The 26,723-nt window shown below is 41.3% G+C and overlaps 1 protein-coding gene across 2 annotated transcripts; it reads right to left on the bottom strand.

Annotated features, from left to right (window-relative positions):
• Nucleotides 1–211: 211 nt before the first annotated feature.
• LOC125886853 (plakophilin-3-like) lies at nt 212–25,016 on the bottom strand. Of its 2 annotated transcripts, XM_049573200.1 has the most exons (14): nt 24,892–25,016; nt 21,086–21,263; nt 14,275–14,366; nt 12,936–13,675; nt 11,696–11,819; nt 10,049–10,253; nt 7,591–7,765; nt 6,595–6,712; nt 6,337–6,501; nt 6,055–6,237; nt 5,816–5,969; nt 4,055–4,250; nt 3,823–3,910; nt 212–1,835 (listed from the first exon to the last, which is right to left on the bottom strand). In XM_049573200.1, the coding sequence occupies exons 1-14, from the start codon at nt 24,898–24,900 to the stop codon at nt 1,794–1,796; spliced, it is 2,469 nt and encodes an 822-aa protein (XP_049429157.1). In that variant the 5' UTR covers nt 24,901–25,016; the 3' UTR covers nt 212–1,793. The 2 variants fall into 2 exon arrangements, with proteins under 2 accessions (XP_049429157.1, XP_049429154.1); XM_049573197.1 differs by lacking the exon at nt 24,892–25,016 and having other exon boundaries at nt 21,086–21,457.
• Nucleotides 25,017–26,723: the final 1,707 nt, after the last annotated feature.

Below are 26,723 nucleotides of genomic sequence, written 5' to 3'. Positions count from 1 at the left end.
TATCTGTCCTCATGGAATAATGATTACCGGCAGTGAAACAGGAGCCTAAATAAAGGTGCAGCAGGGAAGGTCGGTATCATTCCTGTCTGAGCAGGAGAAAATATGTAAACAGGGAGTGGCCGACATTTTACCATGATTGTGTCAGTATAAGACCATCACAGCAAACGCTGCAGCACACACACACACGTGAGAAAGGCTTACAACGTGACAGTTCACTTCCAAATTCGTCTCTTTATTAACTGAAAAATATCCACATCTGCCTGTACACAACACAACATTACAACATTCAGAAGCCACACAGAAACAAAGGGTCACCATTTATGACACAGAGCAGAAATAATCCAAAGATTTAATCTGAGTTTTTAACTTTTTCTAAGAATTCGTTCAAGTTACACAAATATAATTAAAATATACTTGCTAAGTTTTAATGGGGTCCAAATGTTACAAAAATAATATTTTTTCTTTTAAAATCAAAGTTAAGACTGTATCCTGTTCACCTGTTTCACACTCACATCAATTTAATTAAAATAACTTTAGGTATAATCAAGGCTATTCAAGAGAAGGCTGAGACACAGGATCAAACATGGGGGGATTGCACATGCGCAGTATAACTTGAGCTGCAATGCTGGAGAGTGACAGCAGGGGCGCTAGATAAAAAGCACAGGATCCGCTCAGGCGATCAAGGAGTGTGCTTGGTGCAGTCTGCTTGGACTTTTGGACGGCAGCTGCCTGAAGTGTTCGGAATTGCATCTCTGTCATTCTCACCCAAAATGCAGGCCACCAGTGACAGTCCAATAATAAGCTGTGAAAATGACATGCATGCACATCCCCTTTATTCCGCGGTCTCACGCCATCTACTGAGCCTTTGAGGAAGTGCAGACCAGATTTTACTGCGCATGTGCAATCCCCCCCATGTTTGACCCCGTGTCTCAGCCTTCTCTTGAATAGCCTTGGGTATAATGACAATAAACAGACATTGTAGTACTCCATGTTTGACAAAGTGATTATGAACGCCACACATCAGCATTTTGTATGGCAAGACCGAGATTTTGCAAATGTAAAAAAGCACTTAACTACATAAAAAAGTCAACATCGGAGGCACAATCATTATCCCCACATTTCTCAATCTAATTAACCACTCCAACTCTCTATAAATCTCCTGTGGTTTACATTGAATTATAACTGTGGGTTATAATTTTAAACTCATTTATCCATCCATCCATCCAAAAACTACAAATATAAAGTACAATATATAAAACATTTGATTTCTGTGTAAAAGAAGAAGCAATATTTACAAAATACCATGTGCCGCACCCGTTTGCATTCATGTCGTGGCTGAGGTGCAGCAGTGTGAAGATAAGGCACAAGCGTCCACCATATTGTCTTTTTAACAGTCGTGAACTGTTTCCAAACAGCAGAAACACAAACAGCTGCAGGTTCATCTAAGTACATGTTGCTGTGACAGAAAAGAAATCCCTGATTCCGCACTAAGACATACAGTGTTCAAACAAAGAGAATAAATGCTTAAGGTGCACACATTTGTATCAGAGTCCATCAATAGTCCGCCACACCGGATCCACGTTCCTTGAACTGTCCGTCGAGTTTTAAGAATACACAGGAAGTCCTTTTCCATCGGGTAGATCCTCCATCACTTGTGTGTCCATGTTCTCCTCACAAAGTATGGCTGATAAAAACTTAACCTACGTTATCGTTGAATAGTATTAACAGTCTGTTTACTCCATATGGGGCTGGTGGAGTACAGGCCGGGAAACTTGTGCTGCGTCACTCTTGTTTTACATTGTCATGTCTGCAAAATCCGATCTAATGAACCCTTTCTGTAACACAAAGAAACAAACAAGACAGTGTTAGGATGTTGCATGAGCATGAAACAGAAAAAAAATGCTATGCGGTGTTTATTAATTTAAAGGAGCAGAGTGTAGGATTTAGTGGCATCTAGTGGTGAGGATTGCAGACTGCAACCAGCTGAAACTTTTCCCATGTGCCAAGTGTGAACTCCTGGTTAGAATTCCTTTAGTGTTCATTGTTCAGGAGGTTTTTAATGGGAGCCGAATTATCTGCAGAGGTCTCTTTCTCTCCAAAACAAACAGACCCAGCAATTAAAACCAGAAAAAACACTGAATAAAGCAGCATCAGTTAAAAAATCTGTGTTTTTCCAATGCCCCATGGAGTGTTTGTTTTGTCTGGTTTGGGCTTCTGTAGAAACATGTCGGTGCAACATGGGGGACTCTATGAATGAGGGCACGCACCCTGTGTAGATATAAACGGCTCATTCTAAGGTAACGAAAACACAATGATGCTCAGTTTCAGGTGATCATACACTAAAGAAAACATATTCATTTGATTATTTTCATTTCTGCCAACATTTCCCCCTAAATCCTACATACTGGACCTTTAACTATTTATTCAAATGTGAAATACGCTGTGCACCACAGAGGTGCAAACAGCATCCTTGATTTTAATATTTGACCTGGAGTGACATCTGAACTCAACACAATGCATCTCAGAGTTACACAACTCGGTTGTTTAAAGCCGCAGTCAGCGATTCTAATCTGATAAACTTTTTGTGAAATTCAGCGAATATCTCCTGCTTTGTGCGTGCGCTGAAAAAAAACCTGGCTCTGTCAATGGGAAACAAACAAAGTGGCTCTGACTAAGCCACACAACACTTTTCCAGCCAAAGGAAAAGGTCACGGAAGTATGAAGACAAAGGCAGTGGGAGCTGGAGGGACGGTAAAACTGACAGGAGGAGTGTATTTGTTTGGGTGCTAAGTTCAATTATCAACTACCTCTTCCCAGAATCACTGACTGTAGCTTTAGATATTTTTTACAACATGTGGTGGTGCAGGTATCCAGGGATAAACTTTCAAACTGCATATAAGACAAGCATAAAAGCATTTTTTGTTCTGCTGGGACTTGCTGGTTAGGAAATAAGCTTAACACCGCACCCTTGGGAGGGGCAAGCCGTGATCTGCAGAAGGCAGCAAGCGAACACTACCTGGTCCTGCCCAGAGACGTGGACACGCCTCAGTGTTTGAGTGTGTGTTGAAAGAGCAACAGTGTGAACAGTGAGAGATATATGGGTTTTGAACATGCGCCACCCAACAGACGAGGGAATTGCCGGGAAGAGAGGAATGTCATCTGTCACACACACATGCGCACACACACACACACACACACACACACGCACACGCGCGCACACACACACACACACACACACACACACACACACAATCTCTGTCACTCTCACTCTTTTTCACACTCAGGCACACACGCGCAGATAGAAGAATGAGGGCGAGGCCCCTCGAGAAGAGGTTTTTCACCGAGGCTTGACTTTTGTGCAACAGTCGACAAACAGTCTAACTTGTTCTCCATATTAGAGGTCAGGAGACTCTTAAGAAAGAGATATTGAAAGTGTCATCAAAAATATGCACAAATTAAGCTGATCTTTTTTTTTTTTTACTTTGATGCATCTTTTATATCTTTTTTTTTTTTTTTACTATAATGCGTGAGAAGAAAACCTTAAAGTCCTGTAATAAGAAGTCCTGAAGTGCAGTATAGCTATACATTAATACGAGTTGGTAATGCTTAATGATATTTTTATTTAGCAAGTGTTTCTATAACATTGCTATCTGTGGTTTCAGAAAGTTTTTAAAGAGTTTCAACATGTTTAAATTCTATTACAGTGTGATTTGATAGTCTAAAATTATAATTTGACCCCTTTAAAGGCATCTAAATGTGATTAACATTTAAAAACTCTGCAGAAACGTGCAAAGGACAATTAAAAAAACATTTTTCTCATACCTGTTTGTAGTTTTTGTGCAGTTTCTTGTACTGGAACATGTTGCTAAGAACTGTGGCTGCTGCTTTGGCTGCTTTCATCTTCCCAGAGCTAGAAAAGAAAGAGGCATCCAAGGTTAACAGTGTGTGAGAAGATAGGTTGTTGATCATTCATCAAATGTCCCGCTAATGTCTCAACCACTAAGTACACATTTAATTATTACACTATGTTTAATCAATGCCATAATACACTCACCTGCTGTCATGGGAGTTCTTGATGCCGATCAGTTTTGGGATGCCATCAAAGAAGGTGATGTCTCTGGCAGCTAAACTGCTGCTGGTCACCAGGTTATTGAGGACACCACAGATGTTGACCACCACCTCGCTGGATGGCTCCTTTTTGTGTCCATCATCGGGCAGCTTGGTCACCAGGTTGTTCACCACCTTTGTGGCTGGATGAACCAGTAAGTATTGTTAGAATTAATGTGTTTAAAACCTAAAAAAAAGGAAATCTCCCACATATGCTTTGGATTGTCCAGTGAAGGTTGAAAACACAGTATTGTATTAATATCAAAGATAAAATTATTTCAAATTGGGAAGGACCCAAAACTATGGATTTTCGAAGACATCAGCTTAATGTTAATGTGAACCAACACAATAAATAAATTTATTTTGTTTGCTGGCACTGCAGTGAAAAAACACATTCTAACTACTGTATCTGGAAATCTTAAAATTCACCATCACCAAGACATCGGCCAAATGAGCACTCCAGAAAATATAACCTGTAACCTTTCAGAAAATGTACAGGCCTTTAAAATTAAATGACCCCAAATGTATGACTCTTCCTGGACCAACTCCAACTTTACCGTCTTACTTAACCTCAGTTTAGTTAGTTGATGTGTATGTATGTGGAGATGTATTTAAGTGGAAAAAAAACATTACTATCAATTAATATGCATTTGTTTCTTTGGTTTGCTTTAGATTTTTTTCTTTTTTTTTCTTTAAATCAATGTTTGATTTTGTTAAAAAAAAAACATTTGAATATATTTTCTTTATAATATTAAACATTTTATTTTTTTGTATTTTACCTCTATGTTGAAGTATGTTTTCCCTTTTCCTCTTTTTAAATTTTTTTTCATGCACAAATGGAAAACTTGTTCCATAAAACAAATGTTCTCCAAAAAAAGAGTTTAAAACCAATTTTCACAATCAGCTAATTCCTCTTAACAATGAGATCCTGCATTAACACACACATTTCTGGCACAGTTCAATCAGTTTGGTTATTTCACAAGAACTTTCTGTATGTGTTTGTTTTGCACTCTTAACAATTAATATTTATTGTTATAGACAGATGATTGATTGATTTCATTCAGGTTTTGTTTGATTATCTTGGGTAAACTGGATGATACTGCTGATACTGGATTTGACTGAGTTTGAGCAGCCTGATCCTTTTTTACTTTATTCAAATTACCCTGACAGAATTTGACTGATGTGAATTTGTGAATCCCTGTTTTTGAATTTGCACTTTAACTTAACATAACCTGAAAGAAGGGGTTCAATTTTCCATCCTTAATCTTGAGCATTCTTTGACCTACCTAGTTCTTGTTTTTATGGACTCTATTTCTGACACTCAGTCCACCTGTGGACATTTCAGTCACTGTACATACCGACATGCACACGTGCACTTTATTGTTGTAAAAAAAAGAAAAGAACTGAATAAAAATTGAACAAATCATAATAACCCGGAAGAAGATTTCAAAGTGAATTCAAACCACTTAAATTCAGAAAAATGTTTTTTTAAAGTAAAACATTTGAACACTATAAGTTCAGTGATATTTAAATTTCAATAGTAACATTGTGATGCAACACTGGTTAAAAGTGTTTCTGCTCACAGTTTGTCTCAAATGCAATTTAACAACACATTTTCATTTAAGTGAATAGGTGACAGGTTTACTCAGTTAACAGGCATTACGTTATTTATACTGAACAAGGATTTAAAAAAAAAATTAGTACTGACCCATGTCGTTCTTATCCCTGGCATGGCGGGACAGATTTCGGAGGAGGCCTGTTAGAGAACGCAGCTCCAGGTCATTGTTGGAACGCAGGAGGTCCAGCAGCACTGGCAGCATGCGCTCCTGCTCCAGAGCCACCCGGCTCAGCACTGATGCCCACTGTGGGAAAAATATGTTTAAGTATTTGGACAAACCTATAGATTGTTGCATCTGAATGGTTTTTACTGATGACTATGATGCTTACCCTCTTGTCTCCAGCTGTGATGTTCTGCAGCGCTCCAGCAGCTGCCTCGCGGGTGGTGGTGTTGATCTCACACTGATGCAGCACACGGTTGTACAGCCCCACTATCTGTGGGTGCCACAGCCACTCCACGCCCTTTGGCACCCGAGCGACCTCGGTGAAGGTGGAGAGATCCTGGTTCTTGCTCTGTCAGTGGAAGAGGGATACAAGAGGACATTGTTGACACGGGCTGAGTCTGGTCTGCACACATTAAAAGCTGACGGGGTAAATCTCATGCAAGCGTACATTTTTGGCTTTCCTGCTCTGAGGTGTAAAGCAACCAATGGCGTCGCCTTTCCCTGAGGCCTGATCTCTGGTTTGTCCTTCCAGGCGCATCATAGCAGATGGAGGCATCTCGCTGTAGAGCTGGTAGGAGAGGTTCCTCAAGACACACACTGCATTTTCCACCCCCTACGAATACACACACACAGACACATGAATACACAAGCCTTGAGCTGAGCATAAACAGCAGCTTAAATTCAGATCCTTCTCGTCTGGTCTCACCTTGTCTTCTGCCTTGTTTTCTTCAAGGGAGGCCTTGATGTAGCCCACCAAAGAGTCCACCAGTCCGTGTGTTTCTCTCATCTGCTGACGGGTCTTCTCATTCACCGAGCTCATATTCCTGAGCACACACAGAGCCAACAAGGAGTCAGAGAGATATTTCAGTAAAAATTCAGTCAGGAATCATACATGTGGGCCTATATTGAGCTCATTTTCAGGGTTGCACTTCTATTCTGGGTTTCTACTACAACATGTTTACATGCTTTAATGTACAAAAAACTGTCTTTAAGCCCCTCTCCCCTAAAAAGTCAAGTCTGCTTTGATCGGTCAGTGTTTCCGTGTCTTTCACATGTGCACTCTCAGCGTCTCTACCCCGTTATTGGAGCTAGATATGACTATAACGACACTGTAGCAGCAGTTTCTACCTTTATATAGTATAGTTGTGACATCACAACTTCATGGAGGTCTTAACGGCTTGTTTAAAGGCAGCGTTTTTGAATATGGACTGTGCCTTTCTCTGCCGATTGAGCGTTTTGATACTTGATATAGCTGTTATTGATACCTGCTTTATAATAGGAAAAGACATGGAAATCTGGGACCTTCATGGGACCTTTAACCAGACAGTGCAAATATAGATGTCAGCACAGTTTGTTGCACTGTGCTACATGATAATTATCATGCAGGGAGCACAGCAAATATCCCCCCAAATAGCAATTAATTTGCTGATAAAAACTCTCCAGGGTGCACATTAACAGAGCAGAGCCCAAGGTAACTGAAGGCTGGAGTGACGCACGCTTTTGCAAACAACAGTGAAAAGCGATGGGTGTGGTAAAATCTCCAGTGGCTATGAGCTGCCACACGAGTTTGAGTCTCCTGCTAGAACAAGTTCCCGAAATGCAAATGTGGTCATGGGAGAAAAGGTTAAACAGGCAGACAAATATTTTTAACGAAGCAGCGTGCTGCAGCCACAGAGAGACGACACAGATAGTAGAGGTGCACCTGAGGCATCCTGTAGTGTTGTAGAAGATGTCTGCCTCAGAGGGCGACTGCTGGATGATCTCAGAGTCTCCACCACCTGACAGAGGGATGAGGATCTTCTCGGTCAGGTCAGGAAGTGTCTCCCTGGCCAGTTTCTCCTTCAGATTGTCTTTGGATGAAAGGTTCCATAGGATACCTGCACACATACACATACCAGGGGAGAGTCAGTGAATCTGACATTTACAGTGTGTTTGATTTTGCATATCCCTGTAGTGTCTTTAATGTTTCATGTCCCAACCTGGGTGTCAGGAATTTTGGACATTTTAACCTCATTCTAGGAGATTTTCATGTTTCCCCAGTTTAGAGAAATATTTTGAAAATAGACGTCACTTTTTTGCATAGAATTAGATGAGAAGATTGATACCACTCTCATGTTTGTCCATTCAGTACGAAACCAGCAGCTTGTTAGCTTAGCTTGGCATAAAGACTGGAAACAGGGAGACAGCTAGCCTGGCTCAGTCTGAAGTCAACAAAAAGTGTCTACCAACACCCCTAAAGCTCACTAATTAACACATTATATCATGTTTGTGTAATCTATACAAAAACCAACTGACCAATAACAAGTCTATTTCTTGGCCAGGTGCAGTAACTTCCTGGAGTTTAGGAGGTGCTGGGAGGCGGAGTTGGTACTGCTGGACAGAGACAGGCTAACTGTTTTCCGGGTCCATGTCATTGGTCCGACAGCCCATTGGTTCGACATCCCATTAGCCCGACTGTCCGTGGTGCTGAACGGCTTGCCGCGGGCGTATGGTGCGCCGCGACCGGCTCTGGGTCAGCTGGGAAAGGCTTGAGGCGGAGCAGGCTCACGGCTTATGTGTTTGTCACTTTCTTTTTCATTTTAACCACACTATGATCTTTTCCTGACCCTAACCAAGTGGTTTTTGTGCCTAAACCTAACCAGACCTTAACCACAGGGCATCATGATGATTTCGAATGGACTTCGGAACAATGGGTTTAATATGGTCGGAACAATGGGCTGTCGGACCAATGGGCAGTTCCCCTGTTTTCCCCTGCTCCAAGTCTTTGTGCTAAGCTAAGCTAAGCTAAGCTAACTGGCTGCTCCCTGATGATAGCTTCATATTTAGCATACAGATATGTAGCCTAAGTGGTATCAATCTTCTCTTCTAACTCTTCGAAAAATAGCGGTGGTGGATTTAGTACTGCTACACTGAGTCAGACTAATTGTTTTTCCCTGTTCAAGTCTTTGTGCTAAGCTAAGCTAACTAGGTGCCGGCTAAAGCTTCATATTTAGCATACAGACAAGCAGGTGGTATCAATCTTCTCATCTAACTCTCAGCGAAAACGTAGAGGCGGATTTGGTACTGTGTGTTTCGCCCCATTTCAGGTGTTTGTGCTAAGTTAAGCTAAGCTAAGCTAACCAGCTGCCAGCTTTATCTTCATTAGCGCACAAACATGCAGATGGTATCAACCTTCTCATTTAACTCTCAGCAAGAAAGCAAATGATTTTCCAAAATGTTGAACTTGGACGACGAATTCTTTTCAAATGTGAGAAACTATGGCAGTGAAGCTGACACAGTTGGCATTCACTGTGGGTAAGATAAGATCTCTGTGTCACATCCTAGCAATCCAACCAGAAAAAAATGTGCACACATGCAATTACCCTGTTATTCATCACTCTCCCAACGACATGTGTTCTTTAGCCAACCTACAGTACAGATACAAATCAAGGTGTAACAGCTCAAAGGAAAGAGTGACAAGGCCATCACTCATAAAAGGGAGCGGCAGATATACTGTAAGTCCACAGGCCCAGACAACTCCCACACATGCCTTCATTCCCCCACCTTCACACACCCTATAGAAAAGTCTGCAGCTCCACCTCCTCCACCTTGTGGGCTCAGACACACTAAGACTATGAAGTTGGGGTCGCAACATCGTTTTCCTTAAATTCCAGTCAGCGTTCATTTTCTTAGAAAGTATGACTGACAGTTTTGCTGATAACACATAATTGTGACACCAGATGAACTTTTAAGAATGTAGTGTGTAGTGCTGAGGGGTGAGAAGACAGAGTAAACTGAAAACACAACTTATTTAAACTTGAACTGTGAATGGCTCACAGACATTAATAAAACAACAAGACTCTACCATGAGAAAGAATCATGTTTCTCACATCTCAGACTGTAATTTAGTTCCAGTAAATGCTCTGTGGATTCCTGTAAGGCTACAGCTTGCCACTGCCCTTCTATTTGTTTCGTGCAGAATAATATCACTTTCAAAGGTTACTGTTTCCTCAAAGAATTTCAAGGGCACCATGGCTAAGATCATGTTGCATCCAAATATTGTGACTGACTAATTTGCACTCATTTCTGCTGGAGGCAAAAGTCCAAAACAGGCAGTCTGAGACCAGCTCTGCTTGTTGTGTCATGTTCTTATTTTAATGAAGCCATCAGGTTTTTCTTACCGGTGATGTTTTTGTGGAGCTCCTCGTCTGGCTCCTTAAGTGCCTCGACCAGTTGTGGGATGCCACCCTCCTCGATCAGGGTCACCTTGTTATCCATGTTCTCGTAGATGAGGTTGCGAGTGGCGCCAGTGGCGTAACGTTGCACCTCCTGGTTGTCGCAGTTGAACAACTTCACCAGCTCACTAATGCCCTTCAGGCGACGCACCTAGAGACAGGGTGGCAGGAAAAAAGCTCTGTTTAGGATATTAATTCGCTTGGTAACTCTATTTTCTCCAGTGATTATGTGATTTATGGTTCTTTGCAAGCTTAGGAACTAAACTTCTTCAGGGATTAAAACCCCTATGTATACATTTTTATATGATTTGATCATATTTACATTTTAATTTTTTGTTTGCAGAAAAATTGGTGCAGCCTCAGTGTTCAAGACTGTTTAAAAATTATGGGCGTAGCCACCTTGACGCACCCATTGCTTTGTGGACTCTTGCCTTGAGTTTGGCATTTTGGCCGTTGCCACCTCAAATTTTTGGAGCCAGAAGTGACACTTGGATGAGCTTGGGAGGAGCGAGAGGTGGATCTAACTCACAGACTGTGGTGATGCCTTGCAGACAGGCTGTCACTCACAGCGGTCCTGCCCTTAATTATGCATAACTTTAATACCTATTAAAATGTGAATGGTTGAGTTACATAATAATTCAACCCCCATACAGCTGTTATGAGGCTGTAAAGGCTGTAAAGATGTTTATTTCTGCTGTAAATTTTAACATAGGTGTCTATGGGGATTGATTGACTCTTGACACCAGCCTCTAGTGGCCTGCAGTTTTTGGCACTTATGCATTGGCTTCATTTTTCAGCCCTGGAAGTTGCCGCTTGGTCAGTGTCCTTGGGTTGGATCCATCGTGCACTGTTGTCAGCCACAGCATTTTTGTCATATCACTGATAGAAGTTGAAATAGAGGCTTTAAAGGAATAGTTCAACCTTTTGGGCAATGCACAATATCACCCTCCTGTCTGTATTTAAATATTAAATGAGGTGCTGAAATGATTTTGTTACCTTGGCACAGAGCCAGACCAGCTGTTTCCCTCCGTTTACAGTCTTTATGGTCAGCTGAGCTAACCGACTGCTGGCTGTAACTTCAAATTTACCGTACAAATATGGGAGTCGCATCAATCTTCTCATCTACCTCTGAGCATGAAAACCACTCTGTCTTTTTTCCCAAAATGTCAAACTATTCCTATTAATATAAAATCATCTGGATCTTTTCATAAAGCTCACAGGAGACTGTATCCTCAAAGCTGAAAATAACCTCTACGAGCTAAAAGCACAGGGCCGACTGAGCCATCTGCCACATAAGATAAGAGTTTTAATCCCTACTGTAAGTCTGCCATTCAACACCTATACAGGGCAAAGTCCAAGTACGTTTACAGGGATGATAAAAACTGACATCATGTGTAACAACTGTAGCACACCAGAACAGAAGCAAAACTGCGGCTACTTTATGTCACCAGAAATGGAGAAACATCCATCAATGGACGCCTACGCCTGAAGGGAAAACAATTTTTATGACTGAGTGTCTCAATACGGGATTGCACAGACAGAGAGGAAGGACCCAGAGGATTTTAAACCACAAGTTTAATCAGTCTGAAGTACCTCGTTTTTGGCGTCGCTGTTGTTGTAACACTCATGTTGAATGTAGGCAGCACCCAGGACCTGCAGGTCATGGTCGGACTCTCTCAGGTTCTGCACTGCAGTGGGCATGTCCAAGGAGGCAATCCTAGTGAAGGAGTAAACAAACATATTCAACCAAAGAATCTAAAACATTTAATTATGTAATCACCCTGCTGTTACGTATGGTAGCACAAAATATGTCTCTTGGATGTTTAAATGTGAAGCCATGGTAATTATTCATAGATGATTTGTTTCTTGTCTCCAGGAATTTAAGCTCGTTGAATTTCTTCCAAATCACACAGCGGTCTGCAAATCCGCTCAACTAACCACATGCTGTGGGATGTGTGAAATGTGAGGCCTGAAACTGAGCTGCCACACCCAAAACCAGTCCTGCCACTGCGGAGCCACCTCCCAATCCACAGCTCTTAGGAAATACACAGTTCACATCACACACTCCCTCGCTAAAAGCCCCTGACATGTGAAAGTTGTGACTCCATCATGCTGGTGTATCACAATCACTTGAATATCACTGACGTTCAGGAGGAACATGACACTCTGAGTCACGAGTTTTACGAGAGCTGTCATCTCTGTCATTGTGTATTATAGTCTGGTTAGAGGATAAGGCTTGCGTCATTACATATTTCTCCCATTGTCAGAAAATCCCATGAAAAGACCAAAAATTGTGTAAGTCTGTATTTCAATACTGTCTGACCTCCCTATACTGTGTTACGTTTCCAGCCCCAAGCTCATTTGTTTCAATTAAAGACATAAAGCTTAAAAAGTGGTCACAGATATCATGCTAATTTTTTTTTTAAAAGGCTCAATGATTTCTTAAACAACTGAGCACTCAAACTGAAGTAAATAAGAACATTTTTTGGGGACTATTTTCAGCAACGGATTAATACAGATTTGGTTTTGTGAGTATATACAGCAGCAGGACAGTGCATGTGGCATCAACTCAAGATAAAGAGCAGTGACCATGTTCATTGTAACAAACTGGCTGGTCACTCAGTGCAAAAGTGTGGCTTACTGATGTGATTTTAGTAGTTTGTGTACAAAGAAGGGTCTTTAGCACAGAGGATTAACCTACTATCAGGCTTTACATACACAAACAAAACATGTTAGTGGGATCAGTTCATTCTTGGTCCTGTTTCCTGAGGATTTGTTGACAACAGGAAGTCAGTGATGCAAATGAAACATTGTTGTCATGTGAGCTTCTTACCCGCTGAGGTTGCCCATGCTGGCTCCCATCTCCATATTCCCGAAGATGTCCATGCCCCTGCCAACACTCTGCATGCTTTTGACAGACATGGCACGGGACAGGGTGTTCTGACGCATCAGGTTCCCCTGGGAACCAGAGGACACTCCGGCTGTGATGAAACCTCTGTCCACCACGTCCATCCCTCCGCGATACATGCTCCCACCTGAGGATACCTGCTGCCCAGACATAGAGCCCATGCTCATCCGGTTTCGGCTTGTAATCCTGTTGATGGTGCGCTGGGCCGGGCCTTTGTAGGAATGCTGCTGGACCATCTCCACCTCTCCCCCTGACATCCCTCCACCACGGGAGAGAGTGCCACTGAGAGATCTGCGCATTGGAGATGTAAAAGACATGGTGCCTCCTCCTTGCCTCACCTGGCTGGTGTAGCCGTTGATTGCGCTCTGAGCGTACTGGCGGTTTAAGGTGGCGTCACGGTCGGAGACCAAGCTGCCAGTATCGCTGCTGTCCATCGGCCAGGGATTCACCAGTGCTGTGTGCTGCCGCACTGCGCCCTGGGAGAGAACCTCCTGCTCCATTCGGCTCTGTGGCCTGGGGGTTGTATGGTAGCTGCCAATGCGCATGTCTTCTCGGTAAAAACTGCTGCCGCCACCACCACCTCCAACACTGATCTTGTGCATCTGGGCCATGTCCGGGCCAGCAGACTGGCAGCTGAAGCCTGACCTATGGGACATGCGTGGACCCTGAGGATGAGAAGAGGAGTGACTGTTACAATCAAAGGTGTGACCACAGTTACTCATCATGCTCCAGAAGTGAACTGCGAATGTGTGGGTGGATTTGTTAAGAGTCACAGTATATCGACAAAAATGGTTTCTAAATTTAATCAGAGGAATGTGACAACCTTTTGGGAAACAAGGGTCAGGCCCTTGACATACTGATTTCCATTCCTCATACTGGGCACAGTAATTTAAGCGCAGAGGTCAGTGTTATTAGTGACTCAAATATAAAATGACTGAAAAGTACGATGAAGCCTAAAATGCAACTTCAGGCCTCTCTAAAAGCTCAGAGCTCAAACATCTGTGGCACAAAGCCAGTGTTGCTGTTGAATTACTGAAATTGAGGAATCTAGAGGGTGGACTTGAAAACCCTGAGCTGATCTCATGACAGCGTACTGTGAAATACCACACATGCTATGTCCTGGGTGACCCCCTGTGGCACCAGCAGAGGGTCAGACTGGTTTATTAGAACATCCAGTTAAATGAAACATGACATGATCAGTGTAATATTTCCACGATATGTGTGAATACACACTGAAACAGTGAGATACTGCTGCAGTACTTACCAGTGTTTTGGCGCCGGAGTACATAAAAGATGATTTAGAGCTGTAGCTTGGGGTATAGGTGCTATATTTCATTGTTGAAGAACCACCGTAGTCTGAAAGGAAGCAGAGACAGAAAATAAGATAAGTGCCACGTAGAAGATCATATTGATACAACTGTAATAAAGTGAAATGTTACAAGAAGAATAAAAACTGGTTTACAGCTTTTCTTTGATGCAGTAAACTATTAATTAAAACATACATCTCTTCTATAGTGGAATTAACATTATATTATGCATGCATACTGTTATCATGATGGCCCACCAGAGGACGGAGACAGGAAACAGAATGTTTTTTAATCTATGTAATAGTTATTCATTGTGCAAAATAAGAAAAAGCACGTTGGCCAATTCTCATAGTTCATTTTAAAGCCGATACTGGCCGATACCAATATTATTGTGCATCCCTATTATATAAATATCATGATGAGACTATTTAGTGTGACCATAAGCTCACTTAATAGAGTTCGTTCATGTTCTCATGGCAGAATTTATAAGTGGACCAGACAATGTGCCTGGCGAGAAAGCTGCTCTTGATTGGTCAGAATTTCCATGTGGGAAGAATCCAGGAAGTAAACCAAACGTTGAAGAAGAGTACACTTGCAAGATAAATGTGACACTTTCTAATGTCACAATGGAGGGACAACTACGCAGGTTGATTTTAGCGCTGCTCATCGTGGACTATATTGCTGTCATTGTTCATTTTAGTCAAACCATACAGTTTGAAAACGAGGCGCGGCTCCAACTAGAAATCAATGTTTTGATGCATTGGATGTGCTGAATGTGCATATTAAGGCAGTACAGGAGGAGGTGCGCATTAATAATCCTCCAGGACTGTAACATGCTCATGTTTAACCCAAACAATGTGTCATGTGACTGCAGTTGGTTCGGATCTCACCACAAACAAACTGCACCAGAGTTCATTTGTAACCTGATTGAGACCACCTCTTCAAGAAGGTCTGGGTCTGCTTGTTTTGATGCACACCCAAGTGCAATTGCTGTGTTAACACCTGCCCAAACGAACTGCACTTAGGGGGCAAATGAAGTGAGTTCCATTGAACAGAACCAAACAGGGCAGGTGTGAAAACACCCTTAGATTTTGGATATTGTAATATCGTAAGCCTTGTCTTTTCCTGGTTTTAAAGGCTGCATTATAGTAGGGTTCTAACTAACGATTATTTATATTATCTGTTGATTTTCTCGATTGATCAATTATGTCACAGACTGGCTCAGTAAATGTGACAAGAAGGGAGTCCACACAAAAGATTTACTAATAACAAGCAGAATTTATTAAACTAAAATGAACTTAAATAAAAAATGGAGTGTGCAGGTCAGCAAAGTCAGTTATGAAAGCCATGCATGGGTGAGTGTGGAGGCGTTGAAGGTGCAACCAAAAGCGGTGGATGTCAGCTGAAGGAAGGGAGAGGCCAAGTGAACACATGAGGCAGCTTTTATAGCCTGGAAGCCCAGGTGAGCCTAATCAAGGTAACAATCCTCCCATGTCAGCCAACTGCCTGGTGAGGCTGGCTGGAAAAGTGGGAGGGGCATTAGTTTAAAATGTCAGAAACTCCTCTTCTTAAAACAGTATCAGCAAGAGTTTTTTTAAGATGACAAAAAAATCATAACAGAATATATGTGTTTATCTTATAAGAAGCAGCAGTGTCACTGTCAAGTACAGGTCCAGGCAGAAACAAGACAAAGACAACTGGAAGCGCTTTGAATGCAAAAAGTGTCTACTCCTTGTGCTTGAAATGTGTTGTCCACAAATCTGCATGTTAAGCTGTTCATCTTTCGTTCTGTGTGCACTTCTGTTAAAAAGGAGTTTCACTTTTTTGCAAGCAAGGAGATTGTTTTTCCTCTGAAAGCACATTCAGCTGACAAATCTCTTTTTTTGGTTTTATTCTTGTGAGGTCACCCTTCAGTAGAATGTGGGGACTTTTTTTAATTTTGTAATTTTGTAGAAGCAGAACAAAGTAAGCTATAGTGGCGAAAGGAAAACTTAAATGGTGTTTGGTGTGTCAACTGATCACTGGGCTCTGCCACAGATAAATAATACAGCATCAAGTCAAGCCTGACCTTTAGTGGCATGACTGCATGTAAGGATACAGTCAAGGAATCGATTAAATTGAATCCTGTTTCCTTTACAAGCTCATGTTTCTAAATTAAAACACACTTTTCTTTGAGCTATTGTTTTAATTCAGCGTTACCCAATTAAGTTCATCTGAATATAACTGTACAAGACTTCAAAGCACAAAATAAAGTGTCTTTATCGAACACATGGCTCAGTGGAGGTAGATTTAATCACAATCGCAGCTGTTACGAGGTGTTACGCCTCTTTTATTTACAACAATGATTTGCATGAAAGACAAACATTTTGAATAGCAGGTATCCTGTTGCACTAATGACGGAAGTTTCGATTGCACACACAGTCTGTAACAGCAAGACCCGACCAGTCCCAAGGTCTGACGTCTCTGGTTACCCTTCACACAGAGTGAACAGTTCACATCTGACACACTAAGACGCTCTCGGCTCTCTCGGCTCAGAGACAGTGTGAATGCTCTGCTGTAAAACCAGAACGCAGAGTTACCTGACAGGTGAGTAATGAATGTGACAGCAGGCTTGTAAAGTAGCCACCATTTGACTTTCAGAGAAGCAATTTGTTGTTGCAGGGAGGCAAACACAAACACCAAAAAAGACTACAGCCATGCTAGCAGCTCTTAACTAAATGTTGGAGGCCCTTATAAACCAAGCCGATGGTCGGTCGTTGGTCAATTTCACGCTATCGGTGAGCATCTGTCACCCTAGTTTCTGCGGCGTGTCTCGAACCGTTGGCACTAGTCGACCCTTGTCTGCTTTTTTCCAGACAAATCAGCATGTTTATCCAGATTAGGAGACAGCGGAGCACATTGTTGAGAGATCTTGCACTGATTGACAGTTCAGTTCAGCACGAGACAAGAAACGGAAGTGAGAAAAGCAAACAAACAGCTAAAAGAAGTCAAACTTTTAATATGAGGAAAGCTCAGTTTTGCAGCAGGTGAGGTCTTTAGCAAAAATGGTTTGTAATCGTTTTGTTGTTTGCTAGCGGACAGTAATACCCTTTCTTCCTTTAATATCAGGTTGTGCAAACTGGCTAACTAGTGTCATGAATTGGTCCTGCCAGTCTTGCGCATTCCCTTGCTGGTATGGAGATTTATTTCCTCTCATGCAGACATAGAACGTACATGCCAGTTGGCCGTTGGCTGTTGTCTTTGCGGTGTGTATAGGTGCAACGTTTTGGCGGAGACACAGGCAACGTGAGGTTATGCAACAGTCTGCCTTTGTTGCCAATACTTCTTTGATGCCAGTTTGGTGTGTCAGGGCCTTAACATCTCTTAGTTTATCTAATTAGCATTAAAGACAAAGTTGAGTTGAGGCTGATAGGAGTATCTTCAGTTTTGTGGGTAAATGGTGAAATTATTGGACAGAATAAAATGACCTGAGCTGATGATATCGCCAGATGAAAAGTGTCTAAAATGTTTGCTTCACTGGTGGCAAAAAAAAAAACAGGAAAAAAAACGGGGGATCATGAAGACTGCAGCAGTCAGCATCTGGGGACCATAAACAAAATTTCATTGCAATCCATTCAATAGTTGCTGAGGTCATTCAGTATGGATCAAAGCGGCAGACTGATTGACACTGTCATTCATAGAGCCACACAGGCAGCGTGACTGAGAAGGTAGCCAGCAATCATTGTTTGAAGATCAGTTACATGTTCTGACACAAGGCTCGAGCCGATGATCGGTATAAAATTCAGGCCGCACTGATCATGATTCAAAATTGCTTTTGCCTTGAGGGAGCCCAGACACTTAAATAACAAAAATAACACAATAATCTGAGGAAACATTAAAAACCAAAGACAGGTTTATCGGTGCGATTGCACCTATGATTATGTGTGAGCATTCTGTACATGTGCGTCTGCGTGCTGTGGGTTTTACATTTCCCATGTGTAGCAGAGGGGAGGGGCGAGCTGTCGTCACGCTTCATTTCTACAGAGCACACACACCAAACCAGTTGGTATAGAGATTGACTGACACATCCCTTGGCCCCAGCCCAACCTCGGCTACGCCCAACACACCTTTGCACCACAGGGAAAACACACCCTGACAACTGAACTTTTTGTTTTCCTCTGTTGTCTTTTGAAAAATTCACTTTGGTCATAAAGCCAATACTTAAACACACACAGTTTTTTTTTCCTTTCTTTCGCCCACTGCTGAGACTTGCCTTCCTGTAAATACCAATAAGCCCATACTTGCACAGTTGTTGCAGTATTTAAATACAAAAAAGGAGGCGTTCCTCGCAGAGTGTTTTCCTCATGTTTGAACACTCGTGCATTCATTATGAGCTCCTTCAAAGCCACAAGCCACTGAAATTGCAGCATTCCCTGTTGTGTCGTTAGGAATCCTTCTCTCCCTCTTGTACAGGTTTGAAAAGATGATGATTATGACGTGGCGACATTTTATGACTGTGTGTTTTCCTCCCAGCAAAGCCCAGGGCAAAGGACAGGCAGAGATAACACTGTGAAACATCACGCTCAGCCTAGTTCTGACAGAGCGTTTGACAAATGTAATGGACGTAAAAACAGAAACTGGCTCATTTTGCAAACTCGTGTGTCTGTTTGCATCCCTGCAGTTAAAAAAAACACGATCAGCATGTTTTTTCTCTCAAGGCAGGTATGTTGGTGCCTCAGGGAAATGCCCAAACTAGACGAGTGAGAAACAGATTCTTCTTTACAACCAGAATTTTAAAGGTTATTAGACAAGATCCAACACCATGCTGCTCACTGCAGTTTGGGGGGAACACACTGAATTATGGGACATGAAGGAACGTCCTCATGCATCAAGCAGGTGCACAAGTTTTAGTCAGCAGATTCAAAAAAAAAAAACGTGTCTAAGGGTAGCTCAACACCAACTGAGCTCCTTAACCACATCAAGTCGTCACATAAGTTGTAACAATTGAGTAAACGAATTCACGGCTCTTCTGGAATCCTTTAATTTCTCCTGTGAGAGTCTCACTGCGGCTTACACAACAACCCCATCTTGAGTGACTCTGTCTGAGCGCCAAGACGACTCAAAGAGACACTGACTAAAACTGCGACGTCTTTAAACAGACAACACAACAGCTGGTTCTCACGACACCGTCATCTCCCATGTATCTCATCAGCCCTCATCTCTTAAAGCTGAGTAAGACCTGAAACTCAATCTCACAGAGAGAGGCTTTCACCTTGATCTGCTATCAGGGAAGTTCATGAAAGCAGCTCTTGTTTGAGCCTGTTACACATTAACCCTTTCTCATGGGCAGGTAGGTGGCATACAGAGCTGCTGCTGTGAGATCGCAGCTCAGGCCTTAGGTTCATCTGAACCTGCAGAGCAGCTGCATGGACAAATTCCCCCCATGAGCTGACAAGAAACAAGTTCACAGGAATGCAACAGGGTCACACACACACACACACACACACACACACACACACACACATATATATCAGACATACTAATGCACACACACTCTTGAAAGTAAAAGCTTCCTCACTGATCTGAGTCAGGGGGATTATGACATTAGTTCCAGTAAAATAAACGAAAGAAAAAGTAACTAACTCTAAACCTGTAATGATTAATCGAATAATTAATCTGTCGGGCAACAACAAATTTATCATCCACTCTTTTGAAACCGAACAAATTGTTGAAGTAAATTTTAAAGCACAACCTCACTGGTTCCAGCCTCTTAAATGTGAATATTTTCTGGTTTTCTTTGTCCTCTGTACACTGGCATAAGGAAGTTACAACAGGCTCCAGTTCATGTTAATATGACGGGCCCCCCAAAGCTACCATTTATCATATCCTCTTGCCAAATGATCAAATAGCGATGACACTGGACAACATCAATGTACATATTATCCAGCAATCATCAGAGCATAAAACCCCAAAGAATATAAAAAATTATTCATTCAATTGAAATCTTTGTCAGTTTTGTAAAGTTCGCGTAGTTTAAAGATTGCTACTCACTATTTTACGAAAAATAATAAAATCCCTAACAGAAATGGCCTTGCCTTTTCGACAGAATATACAGCAAATGGCACCATTTTTCATTTAACGTGCAGCGTATTTCTGAGGGCCAACACTCCACTCAACATACTGCTGCTCCACCCCACAGGCCCAAATGCAACTGTACTGTCTATATTTACGGCCCTGCCCCTTATACTAAATATCTTTGGGTTTTAACTGACTTATCTAATAAAAAAAGATACTGAAGACATCACTATGAGCTCTGGGAACTCTGGAGGAAACGATTATTGGATAAAGTATTCAGTAGATTGATAAAAAAAAATATATATATATATATATATATATATATATATAGTACTTAAAATACTTGTTAGTTCACAAACTTTTAAAATGTGTGTGTGTTGTGACTTAAAAACCAATTTGGAATGTCCCGTGCAATTGAAAAGCCCAACCCAAATGATTTTATTTCACTTATCTGGACTGAGGCCAAAGGAAACAAGACTGACTGGTCAGATAAGAGCTTTAATTACTACATAAACTACATAAACTCAGCACTGTTGTCAACACCTGTACCTGTACCTGCACCTGTACCAGTGGGGGGGGCTCTGAGTGGCTGCAGCTTTAGCAGTCACTGACCCCAAATCTTTCTTCAGCTCACTGAGCTCCACACGGAAATACTGTCACAAAGCAGAGCATAAAGCCGCTGCAGTTCTTTGTGAGTTAAATAGATTTGTTTACCTGACATGGCGTATTGTGTGGCCGATCCATTCTGACGCGGAAGTGTGGACTTCTGCGCCATTCTCATCTGGACCTGCTCCTTGACGCGCCGCGCTCTGGCCATCTCGTCCGACATGGTGCTTCCGTTCCCGAGGTGGATCTCAGACGGGAGTCCATAGGTGGTGACCGTGGTGTTGGGCTGTAAAGCGGTCAGAAACGCATTCTCAGAGGCCATGACACTCATAGTGGCAAGTTAAAGAAGACGAGACGCGAGAGAAGCGTCCGGACAGAGTGGTGCGGGCAGGTTGTTTGCGCAGCCGAAAGTATGTGAGACGCACAGAGAAGCGCACACAGAGCGAGCAGAGCTGCACACCAGCAGGAGGTGGAGCCTCACTGAACCCAGATTAGTACCTGACTCACACAGGTGCTCCTCTCCTTATCTTATTCTTTCAGGTTTTGGTGCCGTTGGCTACTTTAACGTTGCGTTACTGCCTCCTTCTGGAGTCACTCATGTCTATTTTTAATATCATATAATTAGTCCAGCTGCTCTCATAAAACCAAATAGCCATTTTCTGTCCACCACACTGTCTCTAATGTACTTTTTACTGGCCTCTACTTGCCCTGTTTTCTCCAGGTGACTCACAGGTGAGCTGCTCCTCTTTACGCACTGCTGCTGTTGCTTTAGTCAAATATTTGTTAGTTAAACCTTTAAAAACCAATTTAGTTTAGTACTTAAGATTTAATCTCCAACAGAGTGATCAATTAGAGATTGAGAGTTAGGTTTAACTGGATTTCAAAATGTTTATGAGATTTTATTTGCTCTGAAAATACCTGAAATCGCATAAATTTAAGTTTAAATCTGTGAAAATCTGAATTAAGTGGATTTAAAAAAAAAGGTTAAAATAAACTTTAATATATTTTTTAAATTTAATATAACATAATTTAAGATGTAAGGTAAAAAAAAAAAAAACCTATGACAATTATGTATTATTAACATTAAAATGAAAAAATAAATAAATAAAGATCCATGTTGAATCAGAGTTTAACATGAGGTGAGAGTGTGGAGAAACCAGGTCAATTAACTGTCAGTGATTCAGCACTCTCTCACAGCTCTGTGGTCAGTGGAGTCATACCCAAATTAATAACCAGGTTAAATGTGACAGAGCCAATTCATTAACACCATGATGTCACATGTCATGCTGTGTTACTACACTGTTGTTCACAGGATGGAATAAACTACTGCAAGTACTGCAGTGACGTTCAGTTCTGAGGTGCTTTACTTCAGCATTTCCATTTTATTCCTCCACATTTCAGGAGCTAGTGTAGTACAACAGTAGTCTTTAGTTGCTTTTCAAATGCTGATTATTAATACAAAATATAAGTCAACAAACAAATTATGATGTATTATTATAGGAGCTACCCAGAGGTTTTTGAAATAGTTGTAATTCATTCCACTTTTATCAGCTGTAACACTGAATTCACATGATTAAACTTGAATCTAAAATTTTAATAAAATAAAATATGCACAAAAAATCAAATGGAACAGCAATAAGCAGCAGATAACAGAGGACTTATCTTACAGACTTTAAATAAGCAACTTAAATTAACATTTTATGTCCAAAAAGCAGTAGAAAGAAGCAACATGCTTGTCTAGTCTTACTCCTGTTCTATACTAATCCATCAATACTCAATCACATAAACAGACCAGCCGCTCCAGCGTCCGTCCCCACAACTAAACCACTAATAATCAACAACACTACCCAGACAAGAATGTGAAAAAGAATTTTTTTGTACATCTTTTTAAATTGTCTGATTTTTTTTTTTTTTTTACTTTGTTTAACTATTACTGTACCTCCTGTCTGTTTGCTTTTCGTGCAAACACAACATTGTTTTTGAATTAAACCAAACCAGAGCTGTACTCACTCTTAGCTAAATGCGCTCAAACCTTTAAAGGGTATTCGTTTAAGTGTATTTATGTGTACTTTGGTATATGTGTTGTGGTACGTCTCTTGAAGTAGATGTATTGTGGGATATGTTGTGACGAATGTATTGTGGTATATGTCGTGTTTTATGTGGCTTGTAGTTTATGTATGTTATGTATGATTTATGTGCCTTCCATGTTTGCGAGAGTTGAAAATTAGCAATAGCTATAAACTCAGCAACACATTGGTCCCAAACTCTGTATTTGAACTATGCTAGATTGCATCGTCCCTATCAAATAAAATAAGAAAATGAATAAATAAATCTTAATATATAACTCCCCTCTCTGTCCAACAACTGTCTTTTATATTGATTACAAATTATTTATATACATATTTTATACATTAATGCTTTGTTAGTTATAATCCATCGATACACAGTAATGTGTTTTAATCTGAAATGGACCGTTCCGCATTTTGAGTACTCTGACTTTTGATCCTTAAAGTATATTTTGATGCTAATATGTACTTTTAATAGAACTTTTAGTAGAGTATTTTACACTATGGTATTGGTACTGTAACCCTCTTTTCTTGATTGTATGTGTTCCTCAGTTCTTCCGGGCTGCTGGTAATAAGTGAGCTAAAGCATTTGTTTCCTCCTCTCCGTTTAATTCTTACCAACACGGCAAGACAGTACTAACACATCCCACCTTAGAGGTATAGAAACTTCTCTTCACTGTTAATCACGAGGCACTCACGCTCTCTTACTGTATGTATCACTTGTACCTGTCCCTATAAAACAAGGGCAGGTAGGAACCAATGACCTCATAACCAAGAGCACATGAAAATACAAATGAAACAATTTACAAAGTACTATAAATGACAATGAAATAATAATTTACCAGTGTCTCAGAAATGCTGAATCTATTTCTACTCACCATTGTTTGTTAGTTTTGCACCAAACAGTTTTATTTATGTTTTTATTTAACAGATAAATTGCTGTTCCTTTTGAATCTGTAATGATTATGTTAACTCATGTATATCCTTTAAACATTATGCCTCAGTGTGCTGCAGTAAAGGCGTTTGGGCTCTGGAGAGCTTTGTTCTCTGATGTCTTCACAAATTGGCTTCATATTAAGTTCAGTCTTTATAATGACGTTGAGTTTGAATGGAGGACTGTTGGTGTGCCAGGTGTGGCACAGCCGTACTCTATTATTAAGGTGGCGCCACACCTTAGTTTTTATCTGGTTTGTTTTATTTGAGCTTAGCAACAGTGAGTCACTGCAGACAACTTGAAAGCGATATGAAGCATGGGAGTCATACATGATACATGCTGCATGTCTGCACTATACTGTCTACCTGTCTGGATGAAGGCTATACAGTTAGAAAAGTCTCTGTTGGAGCAGAATAGATAAACATCTCTCATTGGATAAACATGTCTGCTCTAATTGCTTTGTTCCCTGACTGCCTTCCTTTGTTTCGGCGCATCTGAGCTGAAAAAGATAAAGCACAGCCTGTCCAGAGGTTATTTAATCAGCCAATCATTTCCCTTGAGGACAGTGGAGGATCTCGTCTCCCTAAAGCAGATCAAGGTTGATGGGTTTACACTGAGTAAGATGCACAGGGAGATATGTGGAGGCATCCTTCCTCTACTTATCAGCTCATCATTTACCTGAAAAATCACCTTTCACCTGCACACATAATTGTTCATGCTCAATCACACAAGCTTCACGTCACGGCATGTTTGTACATAGAAACAATCACTCAAAGCTTCACATGCAGGCATTTGATGTCTCAGTGAGGCTGAGACTGTGGCAACGCAAAATTAATTTAACTTCATTATTAAAACAGCAGTAAAATAGATTAATCTGTATAAACAGCTCCAAAAAATCACAGATTTTGACTCACCATAACCATTAATGCTTTGTCGATAGTAGATGTTCTCCTCTCAGATGAAGTGTACCTGCTCCTCTAACCAAGTGATCTGATCTGATGGGATATTAGAAAGTGTTATAAGTTATAGTCACTGTCACCGCCCTGAAATTGTGATTCCCATTACCATAGGAGGTGAATGCAGAGCGAACGCAAAACAAAAAGATGAGTCAAGCACAGGGTGTGTGTAGAGGAGGGAGAGTCTGACTGTGTCGGGCACAACCAGTCAGAGATAAAGTTTATCTCTTTCGGTGTGTTTTCACTTTTCCTCTGTAAAACGAATGCTTTTCCAGAACAAAACTGTTCTCAGGAAGGGAGGCACATTTTTTTCTGCTTTAAATTTGCACAATACTTTTTATTTAGGGTGTGTGATTCAACATCAGCGGTGTTTTTTGGAAGGATGTTGCAACATTTCATTGATGAGTCAGAACAGTGGGGCATCATAGCAACTGTGTCCATGAATTCCCAGCAGAGATCAGAAGTGCAGAGTGACAGACATCAGCCTCAAGGTTGACTCAGGTCAGCCTTGAGTGTGTGTGTGTGTGTGTGTGTGTGTGTGTGTGTGTGTGTGTGTGTGTGTGTGTGTGTGTGTGTGTGTGTGTGCGTCAGAGAAAGTGACTGCATCAGAGAGTGAGAGCGACACCCTTGCTCTGCCTCCTGTCTCATGCGTCAAGAGCCAACTGTCTGTCTGTCTGTGGTAATCCCTGAAACTGCATCAGTGCGAGGACACCCACATGTTAGGAAAACCTACAAATAATAAAATATAGGGAAAAAAATAATTTAAAGTGTTCAGCCAATACACATGAAATAGATACAAAGACTTACAGACATTTCAGAAGAAATGAAGCAGCAGGTATGGACACATTATGAGAGAATGGGCCCAGACATGTAAATGTCCCCCTCACATCAGACTGACAGCACACAGGACTGACCATAAAGCATTGTCATTAAACCCAGTAAGGAAATATTTATGTTTTACACTTTATATGGGCTATACACATAGGCAGATTATGACGGAGAGGCCCCCTACCGGCCCCAGGGCAGGCACAACATTCTGTTGTTTCTCCCCACAGAATTCAGGGGTCCACACTGCAAAGAGTGCGCTTTGTATATGAAGTTTTTTTAGGACTTTTAGGGCTCTGCTACTGACATGATGACAAAGCCCTTTGATAAGAAATGCAAAGTTAACAACAGCGACTGCATGCAGAAGCTTTGGCTCAGGGGCCCCCTGAGCTCTTAGGACCCTGGGCCTGGACCACGTAGGCCCAATGGGTGATACAGCTATGGCTTTACATAAACAAGTGTTACTTCCTTTTGTGTGCCAGAAAGAAATTCATAGGTAAATTAATGCACCGTGTTGTTACTTATGTTTGGAGTAAGTTATCTCAGTGGAGTCAGTCTGATCTCTAGATAGACTTATTTGGGTTTAAGATAGTGCTTCATTAAAAGTGCTGTCAAAACCAATAACAGATCTCGGGCATAAAAATCCATTGTATTTGACCATTTTTTACAGCTGCAAATAAAGTAATGCTACTTTTTCTGTGCCTAATTTCTTGTAAAACTAGAAAAATTCCAGTCTAGATTGTTTTGGTGCGAGTTGCTGAATGATGGAGATATCGGCTGTAGAGATGTCTGCCTTATCTCCAATATAATGGAACTAGATGGCACTCTGTTTGTGGTGCTCAAAGTGTCCAAAAATTACATTTGAAAAACTCAACAGCAATGTCTCTTTCCAGAAATCATGACCAGTTTACTCAAGATAATCCACAGGCCTTGTTGTGAGCGGTTTCATGTAGGAGCTATTTTCT

The sequence above is a fragment of the Epinephelus fuscoguttatus genome, linkage group LG4 (assembly GCF_011397635.1).
Source record: "Epinephelus fuscoguttatus linkage group LG4, E.fuscoguttatus.final_Chr_v1".
NCBI classification, from domain to species: Eukaryota; Metazoa; Chordata; class Actinopteri; order Perciformes; family Serranidae; genus Epinephelus; species Epinephelus fuscoguttatus.
Note: the sequence above shows the minus strand (reverse complement) of the source record. Positions and strands in the feature narration are given on the sequence as shown.